Source organism: Eublepharis macularius, chromosome 1, assembly GCF_028583425.1.
Source record: "Eublepharis macularius isolate TG4126 chromosome 1, MPM_Emac_v1.0, whole genome shotgun sequence".
NCBI lineage: Eukaryota > Metazoa > Chordata > Lepidosauria > Squamata > Eublepharidae > Eublepharis > Eublepharis macularius.
In genome coordinates this window covers 218,830,652-218,844,928 of record NC_072790.1, presented here as the reverse complement: position 1 = coordinate 218,844,928, position 14,277 = coordinate 218,830,652, and the positions used below count along the sequence as shown (strand labels likewise).

The 14,277-nt window shown below is 40.9% G+C and overlaps 1 protein-coding gene across 1 annotated transcript in view; it reads left to right on the top strand.

Moving 5' to 3' along the window:
- The window catches only part of MTMR9 (myotubularin related protein 9), a 37,060-nt gene that overhangs the window by 21,956 nt on the left and 827 nt on the right, over nucleotides 1–14,277 (top strand). The window contains exons 7-10 of the mRNA XM_054988000.1: nucleotides 1,406–1,567; nucleotides 2,189–2,330; nucleotides 3,955–4,175; nucleotides 13,745–13,896. Of these exons, the coding sequence (XP_054843975.1) occupies nucleotides 1,406–1,567; nucleotides 2,189–2,330; nucleotides 3,955–4,175; nucleotides 13,745–13,896 (677 nt within the window). The remainder of the gene's footprint in view (nucleotides 1–1,405; nucleotides 1,568–2,188; nucleotides 2,331–3,954; nucleotides 4,176–13,744; nucleotides 13,897–14,277) is intronic.

Here is a 14,277-nt window from a genome sequence, read left to right as displayed (position 1 = left end):
GGGGATTAGCTCCCTCTATTCTGAACCAACACTAGTGATATAGTTTAGTGTTAACCAATTTTATTGTAGCATAAGCTTTCGAGAATCACAGTTCTCTTCGTCAGATGCATGGAGGGCAAAAAGAAACTGGTCAGTATAGAGGAGAGGGCGGAGTAGATGCAAACAGCTCCTTCTGATATGGAGATGCAAACATATCATATCAGAAGGAGCTGTTTGCATCTACTCCGCCCTCCTCTCTCCTCCTCTATATCTGACCAGTTTCTTTTTGCCCTCCATGCATCTGACGAAGAGAACTGTGATTCTCGAAAGCTTATGCTACAATAAAATTGGTTAGTCTTAAAGGTGCTACTGGACTCTTTTTGATTTTGCTACTACAGACTAACACGGCTAACTCCTCTGGATAGTTTAGTGTTGGCTCTGCTTGGGAATCTCTTTATTTTGGAGCTGCTTCCTTTCTGGTTTGCCATGTCAGTAACTCTGCTGATTCTCGTGCCATCCTGGAATCCATGCCTGCAAGAATGGAAAGAGAGACAGTTAAGACAGAATTTTATAAATTAGCAGAAAAATGACAGAAGCCACAGAGTGTAGATCAAGCTTATTTCAAAGAAGAAAGTCCAAAGAGAGAGGGAGGTGGCTCTTTTTCAGTTCTGCCTTGCAGTTCCAGGGGTGCAGCTTCTGAACTAAATTCACAGCTGGATGTCTCGTGGTCTGGGTAGTGTTTCAGCCACCATTTCAACCACTCTGGCTGTCAGTTTTCCCTATTACCTGTCTTCTGCTCCATCTGAAGTACCAGTAATATTGGATGTAGCAGAGGCAATATAGAAAGGGAGGCCTCAGTTAAGACCTCTATAGCCTTTAACTTTCCCCTGTTCCTGATAAGTGAAATCCTTCTAGGATACCAATCTCGTCTCTTGCCTTCTTTTCATCTCCTGTGTCTTCCCCACCCCACTCTCACGTTTAGACAGTCCAATAATGGGAGTAAGGTGTTTGTGGATAAGATCATACTGTAGTTTTTGTAAGATCTAGTGGAGTCTAACTACAACCTTTAGGAAGCAACCTCTTTACTATTCTCACTGACCTTTCTCTCGTGCTAGCCATAGTTGCCATTGCTCCATCCTCTCCATTCCCATTGTCAGTTCCTTCCTCCATCTTCTTGCTTCAAGTAGGCTTTGAGTCACTCCTCCTAGATGTGGGAGCACTTCAAGACAGGGCTCAAGACAGATTGCCTTTGTCTTCTTCCTCCAGCACAGACCTAATTTTTGTTCATTCAGTGGCTTCAAGGCAGTGAGGGTTCCCAAGCACCTTCTCTCTCTGTGCACAGATACTGTCTTATGTCAGCAGCAATGCTATTACTACATCATGGGTGGCGCTGGTGCTAAATTTTTTTTTTCTTTTTTCCCTGCAGGTACCATATCCTTCAAGAAAGCCTCATCAAGCTGGTGGAGGCCTGCAATGACCAATCACATAATATGGACCGGTGGCTTAGTAAGTTGGAGGCATCCAATTGGCTGACCCACATCAAGGAGATTCTGACCACTGCCTGCTTGGCTGCTCAGTGCATTGACAGGTAATTACTTGGCATTTCCCTCCCCCCCGCCCCCAAAATCAGGCTTGTTTTTCAGTTTTCAGAAATTTAGTAAGAATGTTAAAAGTATCCATCAAAGCCAGAGTCCATCTACTCCAATGTTCTGTGTCCTACTAGCTAATCAGTTGCTTCTGGGAAGCCTACAAGCATGAAGGCAGCAGCCCTTGGGAATTCTTTGGCATCTCCTGTTGAGGCATACTGCCTCTGATCACAGGGGTTTCATTTAGCTCTCATGACCAAGTGCCATCAATAGACTCATTTCCCTGGGGTTTGTGGCAACAAATTCCTGTAAGGTAACTCTGCCTCGCATTAAAAAAAAAAGTATGTTTATGTTTATTCATGGTATTTTAGCATCTTATGACGTTTTATGTGATTCTTTTCTGTTTTGGGAAACTTGTCAGAAATGTGTTCTATAAATATCGGAGAAGGGTAAGTGTTGTCTGGTGCAAAATCACTCAGCTGAGCTTCATGGCTGAGTGAGGATGTGAACCAGATCTTTGTGGTTTAAGATCTCAGTTCTACCACAGTGTGCTGCATTGCTCTGACTATTGGTGCCCTAAGTTTATGCCTATGAAATTTTCCTGTGTTCTCTCCCACCCCCAGAGAAGGAGCATCTGTCTTGGTCCATGGGAGCGAAGGAACTGATTCAACACTACAGGTGACTTCTCTGGCTCAGATTATTTTAGATCCAAGATGCAGGACCATACGTGGCTTTGAAGCTCTGGTTGAGAGGGAGTGGCTGCAGGTAAGAACTGCTGGATACACATTCATGCCTGGACAACCCAAATGTAAAGGAAAATACCTCCTTTCTGTTCCCTCACTCCCATGGCAAAGAAGCTACCGGCTTAGGTTCTACACCCCATTTAAGATGGGCCCCCAATCTGGGCAGTAACATACACATGAATGACTGTTAAGGGTTCTGTTGATGAAAGTGTGAGGACTTTGGAGGGGGGGAGGGTGAAAAGATGATCTAAAATATGCTAAATAAGAGCTGAACATTCTCTAGGCAGAAGAGTATATGGAGAAGGAAAGAGAGAGGCCAGTAAAAAATTATACAATTTAACTTCCATCCAAATATGCTGCTAGTCCTCTTGAGCTGTTTCCATTCAAATACTACACTATTTTGTTTACTATAAAAGTAGTTTTCAGCTTTCAGCTTTTACTTTTTCCCCAGTCTCTCATATGGCAAGCATTAAGGTGCAGGTGCTAAGGTAGCATAGAGTTACAGCAGTTCAGAGCTTTCTCATTAAGTACTGGGCCTATTCACCATTATTTGCTTGTAGAGAACTAAGGCATTCTTATAGATAGGAATGCATAAATATGCCAAACAGTATTACATCATATTCGAAATTATAGATTATAGATGTCATGCTTTTAAAACAGTGTGAGTTTAGGTTTGATAAGAGAGGAGGTATTGCTTATATTTAGACTTTTCTCACAATTTCTGGGATAGGAAGTGTTGGTAAATACCTTTGTATGCCTCAGACTGCAGAGAGCTGCCAAAAAATGGACACAAGCAAAGCTGAAACTTTAAAACAGAGGCTATTCCAGGAAAACTTTACTCCATTTCTCCCCATTCCCTGGCCACATGGTGTGCTAAGCTTTTTAACCCTCCCCCCACCCCAACTGGGGAAATGCTCCCTGACCTATCGGTTCCTACCACACCATAGCCCCTTTATCCAGTCAAAAAATGGTGCATGTTCCTGCTATTTATGGCTCAACTGAGGACATCTAAAAATGTGTCTCCATAAAGAGAAACTATCTCCTCTCAGTCTGAAATCCAAGGAGTTTATGGAGTTTGTCTTTGGGTCAGTGTCTCTTGTGTGTTAATCAAGGTATCCTGCATTCCTCTATCACAACCAGGATAATTTTGTTCACAGTTACTGTGGACACTTAGTTAACTTAGAATGCAGCTTACTGCATGTCTGGCTATATTTCTAATTACTGCTCGAATAAAATTAACACTTGAGTATAACTATTTTTTTTTACATTTCATAAATATGCCAAACAGTACAAGTCTTTGTTAACCAAGTTACTCATATTGCATATCTTTCTGTTTTTAAAAGTCCTTGGGTAATATTGGAGCTGATAAGAAAACAAGTATTGCATAAGGTTAATTTCCCCCCAAATGTCTTTGTTTTCCTCAAGGGGTGGGGTGGGGGGGAGGATGGTGAAAAAAATGGTTCTCTTTCTCCATGGTTTCCAGATTTCTAGAAATTTTACTTCCGTTTGATATGCAAACCCAGCAAATTTTCTTGTTGCGTTGTTCATAAAGATTCAAGTTGCTATGCTGCATAATTTTAACTGTTGCCTTTTCTTTGGATGCATCCTTTTTGCATCGTGGAATGTTCTTTGCCTTACTCCTACAGGCTGGTCACCCATTTCAGCTGCGCTGTGCCCAGTCAGCCTACTCAAATAGCAAGCAAAAATGGGAGGCCCCTGTCTTCCTGCTCTTCTTGGACTGCGTCTGGCAAATCCTTCGTCAATTCCCTTGTTCCTTTGAGTTCAACTACCACTTCCTCATCATGCTCTTTGAACATTCCTATGCTTCCCAGTTTGGCACTTTCTTGGGCAACAATGAAAATGAAAGGTAGGTGAGTCTCTTGGAGGTTGAGAAGAAGGGATATTGGAAAGTTGGCATGCACAATTGCACTGTGCATCATGTATGAGGAACTGAACACAGCATCTTCTTTGATAGGGAGTACTGACTTTAGATTTCTAAACCACACTTTAGTTGCTTGTGGACATACAAAGCTGCCTTAATCTGTATCATTATATCTTGCCAGTTTGGTGTAGTGGTTAAGAGCGGCAGGACTCTAATCTGGAGAACTGGGCTTGATTCCCCTCTCCTCCATGTGTAGCCAGCTGGGTGACCTCATGTCAGTCACAGCTCTATAGAGCTCTCTCAGCCCTGCCCACCTCACAGGGTGATTGTTGTAGAGATAATAACATACTTTGTAAACCGCTCTGAGTGGGTGTTAAGTTGTCCTGAAGGGTGGTATATAAATCAAATATTATTATTATTGTCTACTCTGACTGGCAGTGACTTTCTGGAGTTGTGGGCACAATTCGTTTTTAATCAGCTGCTACCTAACATCTTTTCATTACAGATGGGAATGCAATGAGTGTGGTTTACCTCTGAGATACAAACCTTTACTGGGAAATGGTATTACGGGTCAGATCCAAAGTACTGTATCAACACCATGATGTGCAGTTCAGCACATACAACAGCAGAAAGTTCAGCCTGATAGCTGCACCTACAGGTTCTCAGGGTTTTTTTGCAGGTGTACCACAGATCCCACTGACTTGCTAAATATTGTACAGGTTAGCCACCAGTGACTTGCACTTTGCTTGGAGTTTTAGAAACAGAATAAGTGTGTGTAAGGGCATCCTTATCAGACATCAGTACTTTAATTCTTTGCCAACACTAAGCAAATAGAATATTATACACACCTACAGCATTTGCAAAAGTATATGCCAAGCTCTGTGTTAATTGTCTGAGATCTAGATTCAGAACCGGAATCCTTTTGGTTTCTCAAGCATTGCCATGGTGGCCCTTCCCTAGTCAAGCAGTGGAAGAGTTTGGACCTTTGCAAGTATCAGTATACAGATATTTTCTTCATTATTATCTTTCAGTTGTCAGGGAGAAAATCCAAGCACTGGGCATGAAAAGCAAAATCCCTCCTGGGCAGAACTCCCTATGCCATATTGACCACCCCGTGACTGACCTTTGCTCCCACCCAGTCCATTTTATTATGCAGTGTTCCTTCAACAAATAGCAGTTAAGCAGTAGGATGCCTTTAGAAAGGACCGCTCTGTTGATAAATGTTCCTTCATTTTATTTTAAACGGGCATCTCTGAGATGTCATTCTTTAAATGTAATTGGACTTCTTGTATCTTGTAGCCATTTGAGGGTAGAGTTATTTGCATTTGGAAAAACTGTGATAAGCTATTCTGAGCTTAGTGTGCAAGATATAAATTTAAATGAGCAAAGAGAGGGAGTTGAGATCAGTAAGAGTAGGACAGAGCATTATGGAAATGGGCATTTCGGACTTCCGGTTTGGGATCCATGGAGGTCTGAAGCAGCTCCATTTGCGGAGCTGACCGGACTGCCGTTTTAAGCGGCCGGCGGGGTGAAAATAGCCCGCGGCCGACTGCTCTCAGGCGGAGAGCAGGCAAAGAACGCTCGAGACCCTAGGGTGAGCTAGATCTCGGACGAGGGGGGGCTCTACACAACGGGTCCCCTCCCGATCCTTGAGGTCCCACCCTGCGACGGGTCGGCTACAATCTCTGCGGCAGTTCTGGGGCCAATTCGGCTGGCATAAGACCTACATACCCAAGCTTCGATTGGGGGGAAGAAGTGGAGAGGAGAAGTGAAAATCGAAACAGCGATTACAACCCGAGAAAAGTGAATGAGAAGGTAAAGATCACTATCTTCCGATACGGGACAGATTGATAAAAACAGAGAGGAAAAAAAGTAAACTTTTAAACTGCAACAGATTAATGAAAAGGAGGGGAAGACTCGGCAAGAGTTGCATTTGAAAAGAGACTAAGTTTAAAGAAGTTATTAAAGAAATTGGACTATTGTTTTGAATACCTGTGGTTATGGAGCTGTGAGAAAAAGACACCATCGCGAGATCTGCTGTGGGAAGACGGGAGACAGGAAGTGCGTAATAACAATAGAGTGGCTGGAGAGAAGCGGCCCTTGCTGGAGGGCAGGAAGAAGGGAATCGCCATTTTTGAAAGGGGAAGGGTCGCGGCTTCAGCGGAAAAGGAAGTAGGCCATTTTGGATTATAAAACCATAGAGAGACCATAGAGAAAAGACGCCCGACATTTTGGACTCTTTAAAAACTAATTTATGCAAGAAGACCGGGACATTTGAAACAAAAAAGGTATTAAATTTAACGCCACGGAGTTAAGGAAGAGAGCGGACTCGTGGGAGCGAGCCAAAGCAAGCCCACGATGTCGAAAAAAGAGTGGCAATCGGCAATAGAAAATCTGGACAAAAAACTTTTAGAGGTGATTAAAGAATTTAAGGACATGAAATTGGAGCTGATCAAAGAGGTTAAACAGACAGTAAAATCGGAGCTGTCAGAAGTAAAATCGGAGCTGTCAGAAGTGAAGAAAGGTATGGAAACAATACAAAATGAATTACAAGGTACGCAGCAGAGAGTTAAAACAGTAGAAGGAGCGATGGAGAACTTAGCAGACACGCAACAAACAGAGATGAGACTGATGAGGGGAAGGATGGCGGTTGCGGAAAGTAGACACATGGAGAAGCAGCTCAGATTTCGCGGTTTGCCGGAGATAGAAGGAAAGACAGCGCAAGAACAGATGACTGAGGTGTTAGCTGAGTACCTGGGGAAGGAGGAGGAGGAAGTTGTGGCTATCCTTGATGTGGCATATCGCGTGAACTCGAGAATTGCAACCCAGAGGAAAGTACCAAGAGATGTGATTGTGCAATTTACAACAAGAAACATGAAAGAGAAGATTGTGACTAAACAGTTTCAAGATCCATTGGAGATCGATGGCAAGACAATTATCATAATGAAGGAATTACCCAGATCAGTGTTACTAGATCGGAAAAAATATAAAGCGCTAATCCAGATGTTGAAGGACATGAAAATCAGGTACAGATGGGAGCTTCCAGAAGGTTTGTCCTTTGAATTTGGAGGTGCCAAAAAGCGCATTAGATCTGAGCGGGAGATGGAGCGATTTATAAGGGACAATGAAAAGGACTTACCAACAAGATTATGAGTATGGAGTGTAAAGTATTATCTTGGAATGTAAATGGACTAAACTCACCGAATAAGAGGAAAAATATTTTCCACTGGCTATTAAAACAAAAATGTGACATTGTTTGTTTGCAAGAGACTCATATTCGAAAGCAGGATGTAAAATATTTAAAATTGGGAAAATTGGGCAAGGACTTTGTAGCAGCCTCAAGCAAGAAAAAAAGAGGAGTGGTGTTGTATGTAAAAGAGGAGCTACAGCCAAAATTTGTAATGAAAGATGTGGAAGCCAGATTTGTAGCAGTGGAATGTACTTGGAATTTAAAGAGAGTGTTGGTAGTCGGAGTTTATGCACCTAACGGTGCAAAAGAAAGCTTCTTTGAGGATTTGAGGAAGCATTTAGATGATCTTTCATATGACCAGATAGTTCTTGCTGGAGACTTCAATGGAGTGACAGACTTGGAATTAGACAAAAAGACAACAATGGCACAAAAGAAAAGAGGATTATTACCAAAGCTTTTTTTTGAGTTGACTCAACAAGAGACTCTCGAAGATGTATGGAGGAGAGAATATCCTAAAAGCAGACAGTTTACTTTTTATTCTGCAAGGCACTCTACATTATCAAGAATTGACATGATCTGGGCCTCAAAAGACTTAGCGTTATGGACTAAGGAGGTAGAAATAATGCCGATGGTAGGCTCAGATCACAACCCAATTATGTGGAAACTAGGGAAAAGGAGAAAAAGGAAAGCATGGAGAATAAATGAGGACTTGCTACAAGAAGGAGAGAACATGGAGATATTGAGAAGAGAGACAAAGTGCTTCATACAATATAACGTGAACAAAGAAGTACCAACTGACAAAGTCTGGGATGCCTACAAGGCGGTTATAAGAGGCATACTAAAGGACTTAAATGGTAGAGCAAGAAAGAAGAAAGAGGAGAAAAGACAAGAGATTGAGGAAAAAATAAAAGCCAAAGAATTACAGTTAAAAAAGAGACCAGGGAAAAAGAAAATATATCAGGAAATTAAAATGCTACAAGAACAGCTAACAGCAATGAGTAATAAAGAATTGGAGTGGAACCTTAAAAGATTGAATCAGAAAGCATTTGAAGGTGCAAATAAACCTGGGAAATACCTGGCATGGCAATTGAAGAAGAGAAGGGAAAAGAAAACAATAAATAAAATTTGTGAAGACAATAAAACGTATTTGGAACAGACTGCCATTAGTAGAGCCTTTTATAAATTCTACGCTAAGTTGTACAATAAGAAAGAAGTAAACAAAGAATCAATAGCGTCATATTTGGAGAAAACGAAACTTCCAGAAATCTCGGAAGCTTGGAGAAATAAATTGAACAGTGAAGTAACGGACGAGGAAATAAGTAAGGCAATACAATCTGCAAATCTAGGAAAGGCGCCAGGGCCAGATGGACTTACGGCTAAATTTTACAAGACAATGGCCAATGAACTGGCACCATTCCTAAAAGAGGTGATCAATGGAGTTTTAAGGGATCAAAGAATTCCAGACACCTGGAGTGAAGCGAATATATCATTGATCCCAAAAGAGGGCCAAGATTTGACTAACGTGAAAAATTACAGACCTATATCGTTACTTAATAATGACTACAAAATTTTTGCGAAGATATTGGCAGAGAGACTGAAGGGGTGGCTCTCGGAGGTTATAGAGGAGGAACAAGCAGGTTTTTTGCCAGACAGACAAATAAGAGACAATTTAAGGACAGTCATTAATGCTATTGAATATTATGACAAGCGTTGTGACAAAGAGGTTGGTTTCTTCTTTGTTGACGCTGAAAAGGCGTTTGACAATTTAAACTGGGACTTTATGTTTGCCACTATGGAAAAGCTACAATTGGGAGAAAGATTCATCAGAGCAATTAAGGAAATTTACAGAGACCAGACTGCAGCAATTGTGGTGAATGACGAAGCGACCAAGAAATTGACTATAAGTAAAGGAACAAGACAAGGTTGCCCGTTGTCTCCACTGTTGTTCATTTTAGTATTGGAGATCCTGATGATACAAATACGACAAGATGAAGAAATTCGAGGAATAAAAATAAAGGACTATTCATACAAGGTCAGAGCATTTGCGGATGATATAATGTTAATTGTAGAGGACCCATTGGAGAACATGCCAAAAGTGATAGATAAGATTAAGGAGTTTGGAGACTTGGCAGGTTTCTATATTAATAAAAAGAAGTCAAAGATACTATGTAAAAATATGACTAAGCAGAAACAACAATTATTAATGGAAAGAATGGACTGTGAAGTAACAAGTAAGGTGAGATATTTGGGAATTGAACTGACTGCAAAGAATATAGATCTATTCAAAAACAATTATGAGAAACTATGGACTCAGATAGAGAGAGACTTGATTAAATGGAATAGGTTAAATCTGTCATGGTTGGGTAGGATTGCAGCAGTTAAGATGAATGTGTTACCAAGAGTAATGTTTTTGCTACAGACAATACCAATCATCAGAGACTCTAAACAATTTGAAAAATGGCAGAGGAAAATATCAGATTTTGTGTGGGCAGGCAAGAAGCCTCGAGTGAAAATGAAAGTTTTACAAGACGCAAAAGAAAGAGGCGGAATGCAACTGCCCAACTTGAGACTTTACCATGATGCAATCTGCCTAGTGTGGCTGAAAGAGTGGATGACGCTAAAGAACAAGAAATTACTAGCCCTAGAGGGATATAAAAAAATATTTGGATGGCATGCATACCTATGGCATGATAAAGTAAAGGTGAACTCGATGTTCCTGCACCATTATATACGGAGAAGTTTATATATAATCTGGAAGAAGTACAGAATTTACCTACAAGAAGGAACTCCTTTGTGGGTAGTTCCATATGAGGTGATAGATCCGAGAGCTGTTGATAATGAGCAACAATGTTTAACTTACAAAGAAATAACTAGAATTGAAGCATCCAAACTCAGAATGAAGACGCAGGAGGAACTATCACCTTATTATGACTGGTTCCAGTACAGACAGATCAGAGACTTATATAATTCGGACTCTGTAAAGGGAGGTATACGAATAGAGAACTTGGAACTAGAGCAGACCCTTTTTAAAGAGGACAAGAAAAGAATATCCAAGGTATACCAAGTACTGTTGAAATGGTATACTGAGGATGAGACAGTAAAAACACAAATGGTGAAATGGGCTATAAATTTTAACAAAGAAATAACAATGGAGGCATGGGAATACTTGTGGAAGACTACAATGAAGACAACGACATGTACTAGCATTAAAGAGAACATTTACAAAATGATCTATCGTTGGTACATGACACCAAAGAAGATTGCTCTAGGGAATTTGAACACTTCTAATAAATGCTGGAAATGTAGGAAACATGAGGGCTCCCTCTATCATATGTGGTGGTCGTGTGAGGTAGCTAGGCAGTACTGGGGGGAAATAATAAGAGAAATGAGTGAAATTTTACAATTTCAAATAAATAAGAACCCAGAACTCCTGCTACTAAACTTGGGTATGGAGGGAATTCCAGCCCATCATAGGACGTTGATATTTTATATGACAGCAGCAGCTAGACTTTTGTATGCGCAAAAATGGAAAGTACAAGAAGTGCCAACTATTGAAGATTGGATTTACAAATTGCTGTACATGGCAGAAATGGACAAGATGACAAGAAAACTGAGAAATCTGGACTCAGGGCAGTTTAACACAGACTGGGAGAAGCTGAAAAAATATTTGGAGAAGAAATGGGAGGTGGGAGGAGAACTGTGGCAGTTTGAGAACTACTGAAGTACAATAAAATGTAGAGGGGGGTGACTTTACCGGGGGGGAGAAGAGATAATTGTGAACTTCTAAGCAGTTAGATTAATAGATTGATATATATACAGATATACATAGACGAATAAACAGAATATTGATAGAAAATAATTAATCATAAGGGCTAACTATAAGGACTGATTAACTAATAATATTTTCTTTTTGGTAAGACTGGTATAATGTAACAAACTGAATATGTTTATTTGAAGATATATATGAGTCAAATTGATTGATTATGTGATGATAGTTATATAGAATTATTATTGAAGGGAAGTAGAAATATTAAAGTAATTATATATAACTAAAAGAATGAGTAACATATAGAGCATAAGTCAAATTGTTTGATTTAAACGAATGTATGATCTATATGGTTTATGATTTATAGAAATATTTGAAATTGGAATTATGGAAATTGGGATAAATTGTTTATCCAATATGGAAATAATGACTCATAGTTTGGGTATAGAGTATTAAAAATAGTTAAGAATGTATTGCTTAGAACAAATGGGAGACCATATATTTGTTAGATAGAGGAATTTAAAAGGAGTAAGGGAAAAGGGACAAAGGGTTGGAAAACTGTTGGAAGTCAACAAAAAAAAAGGGGGGGGGAAGGGAGGGGGTTAGAAATGGAAAATGGGGAAATTGATTGTAATGTATAAATAACTGATCCTAACCCAATAAAAACTTTTCTAAAAAAAAAAAGGAAATGGGCATTTCATGCATAAGATCCCAATCTCAGTATTTGTGTTGCCACCCAAGGTTTTGCTTGGCTGGAGATGCCAACGAAAACCTTGGCGTGCCTGTTGACAATGTGCCTCTTATAAAGTGGGCTCTTATATCCTGTAAACCTCCTTTTAGTGGGATGTTAACTGGTGTGTGGGTTTGTAGTCAAAAATGAATTGGATCCAGCGGAGGATATCCATGGATGGAAGGGATTTCTATGAACAGAGTATATCTTCCCCATTTTCCCCATCTTACTGTGGCCCAAAATACTACTCAAATACCTCTCCCAGGAACAGCAGGAGGAGGAGAAGTTGGAGATCTACTACTTAGGAGGGAGAATCAGTAAAAATCACCCTCTCATCTATGGCATCCAAGGTGATACCTAGTAACTGACCAGCAGTGTTTACCTCCAGATGTTGCAACTTATGAACATTTTCCAAGGTTGTCTTGCTCTTCTTCTTGAGCCGTTTCTTCTTTGTTGGTGAATCAGCTGGCTTTCCTACATGTGCTCTGATGTTTCCTGCCACAAGAGGGAACCTGTCTGTTGTGTTACTGAGTGATTTTATTGAAAGGTCATACTTGTTTACCCAGCAAATATAAAGAATGAGGGATTCTGTCTCTGTATTTCCTCTTCTCTCTCTGCTTTCTTTTCTTTTATTCCCTTTATTTACACACAAGGTAAGGCCAATTGCATTGTGTGCTTCTGTCTGAGCCATTATGGAACAAAGTTCTTGCGCCTGCATAAATATGAGCAGATGTCCTGCTATTTTCCCAGGATCAGGTGTGAGGTGTGATTTCACAAGCTTTCATCACCAATCCTTCCCACTCCCCTTTTGCAAGTCCTCTCGCACATGATGGAGAACTCTTTCGGAGCAGTAATCTGCTCTTTCTTCATATAGCATTTGGAGAAGGCAGAAGCTGTGAGAGACTCATGTCGCCTCTGTCTTTCCCAAATGCCTTGTGCAAAATGAAGTGTAAGACTCAGGTAAGAACAGTGGAATTGTGCCATGTTGCTTGTTTCACTTCTTTGTGCCATGTTGCTTCTTTCCTTCCTGAAAATAATTCTCCTGCCTTCAATGTCCAGTGCAAAGTGAGCCCATGCCATTTCAGGTATAGGAGAAGTGACAAGGAGGAACCCCACTTCTTTAACTTCTCTCCATTGCCCTGAACAAAGAGATTCTAAAAGTGTCACTCTCTCGAGTCTGTTTCTGTCCATAGAGGATTTGCGTGAGGAAGCTTGGTGTTTGCAATCTGCAGGAATGAATGGTTCCCATAATGGGGAAGGGCCATCACTTTGGTAATCACATTTTGAAGCCCTGTAAAGAATATTCTAGTGTCAGTCTTGGAACATTCAGCTCCCTTCTCCCATATTTCATTGCAATTAGTCACTGACTGTAGTCCATATATTGGAAATTACATAATGGTTTGCTTTTAAGACAGGCAGGAGTCATTCTCAGTGTGATGGTGGGGTCCCGGGGTACCCTGGAAAATTCTGGATATCATAATGCACCAGCTTTCTGAGTCAAGGAATCAACAGCCCTTCAAAGAGAAATACTCTTGTGCTCTTCTCATTTTTCCTGCTGCGAGAACAGAACAACCACTAGTGTATAAAGCAGGGATGCGTACAAAATCTCTCAGATATTTCATTTATTGTTAAAACTCTTGACTTCACTTGCAGCTTTTTGGGTGTTCCTCAAAGTTCACCTTGAATTTTGGTGTAGATGAAATTTGGCAGCTACTCCATAAGAGTTTGCCCAGTGAAGTGATTATGAAGATCTGCTTGCCTTTCCTCCCTTAGTTGTCAGGCACCTTGGGATTCATTTGGTGAATGGAGGGGAGGACTGAGGTGAGTTTGTCAAAAGAGCAGTTGGGTAATGCAGATTTCTCTGCCAGGTGTAAGCTCAAGCTGCCCCAGAAGACGATGTCCTTGTGGTCTTGGGTGAATCGGCCTGAAGAACTCAACAGGTTCAAGAATCCTCTCTTTGAGGCCAATAGTCTGGTGATCTGGCCCTCAGTTGCACCGCAGAGTCTGCAGCTCTGGGAAGGTATGATGGCCTGACTGGGATGTAGAGAGAGTGTAGTGTAGCAGTTAAGAATCAGTCCACGTGTTGCAACTTTCCTATTTTTTATGGGGGAAGAATGGTGGGAGGCTCCAGTCTTGAGTGGTGGGGAGGCAGAGTAGACAGCGGTGTCTCTTAATGTTTTTCCTCCTGGTTATTTTTCCACTCCTAATCACACCTCAGCTAATTTTCTTCCTTGGAGGAAAAGATAATGGGAAAGCAGCTTGGAAGAGTGGGACTGTGGGAGAGGCCAAGAATGAACCTTTATCTACATTCCTGGTCCTGGGCTCAATATTAGTCTCCAGCAGCTGCTTCTCATTGAAAAATACAGTTCTAGAATGCTATTCAGAACTGCATGTCATGTGT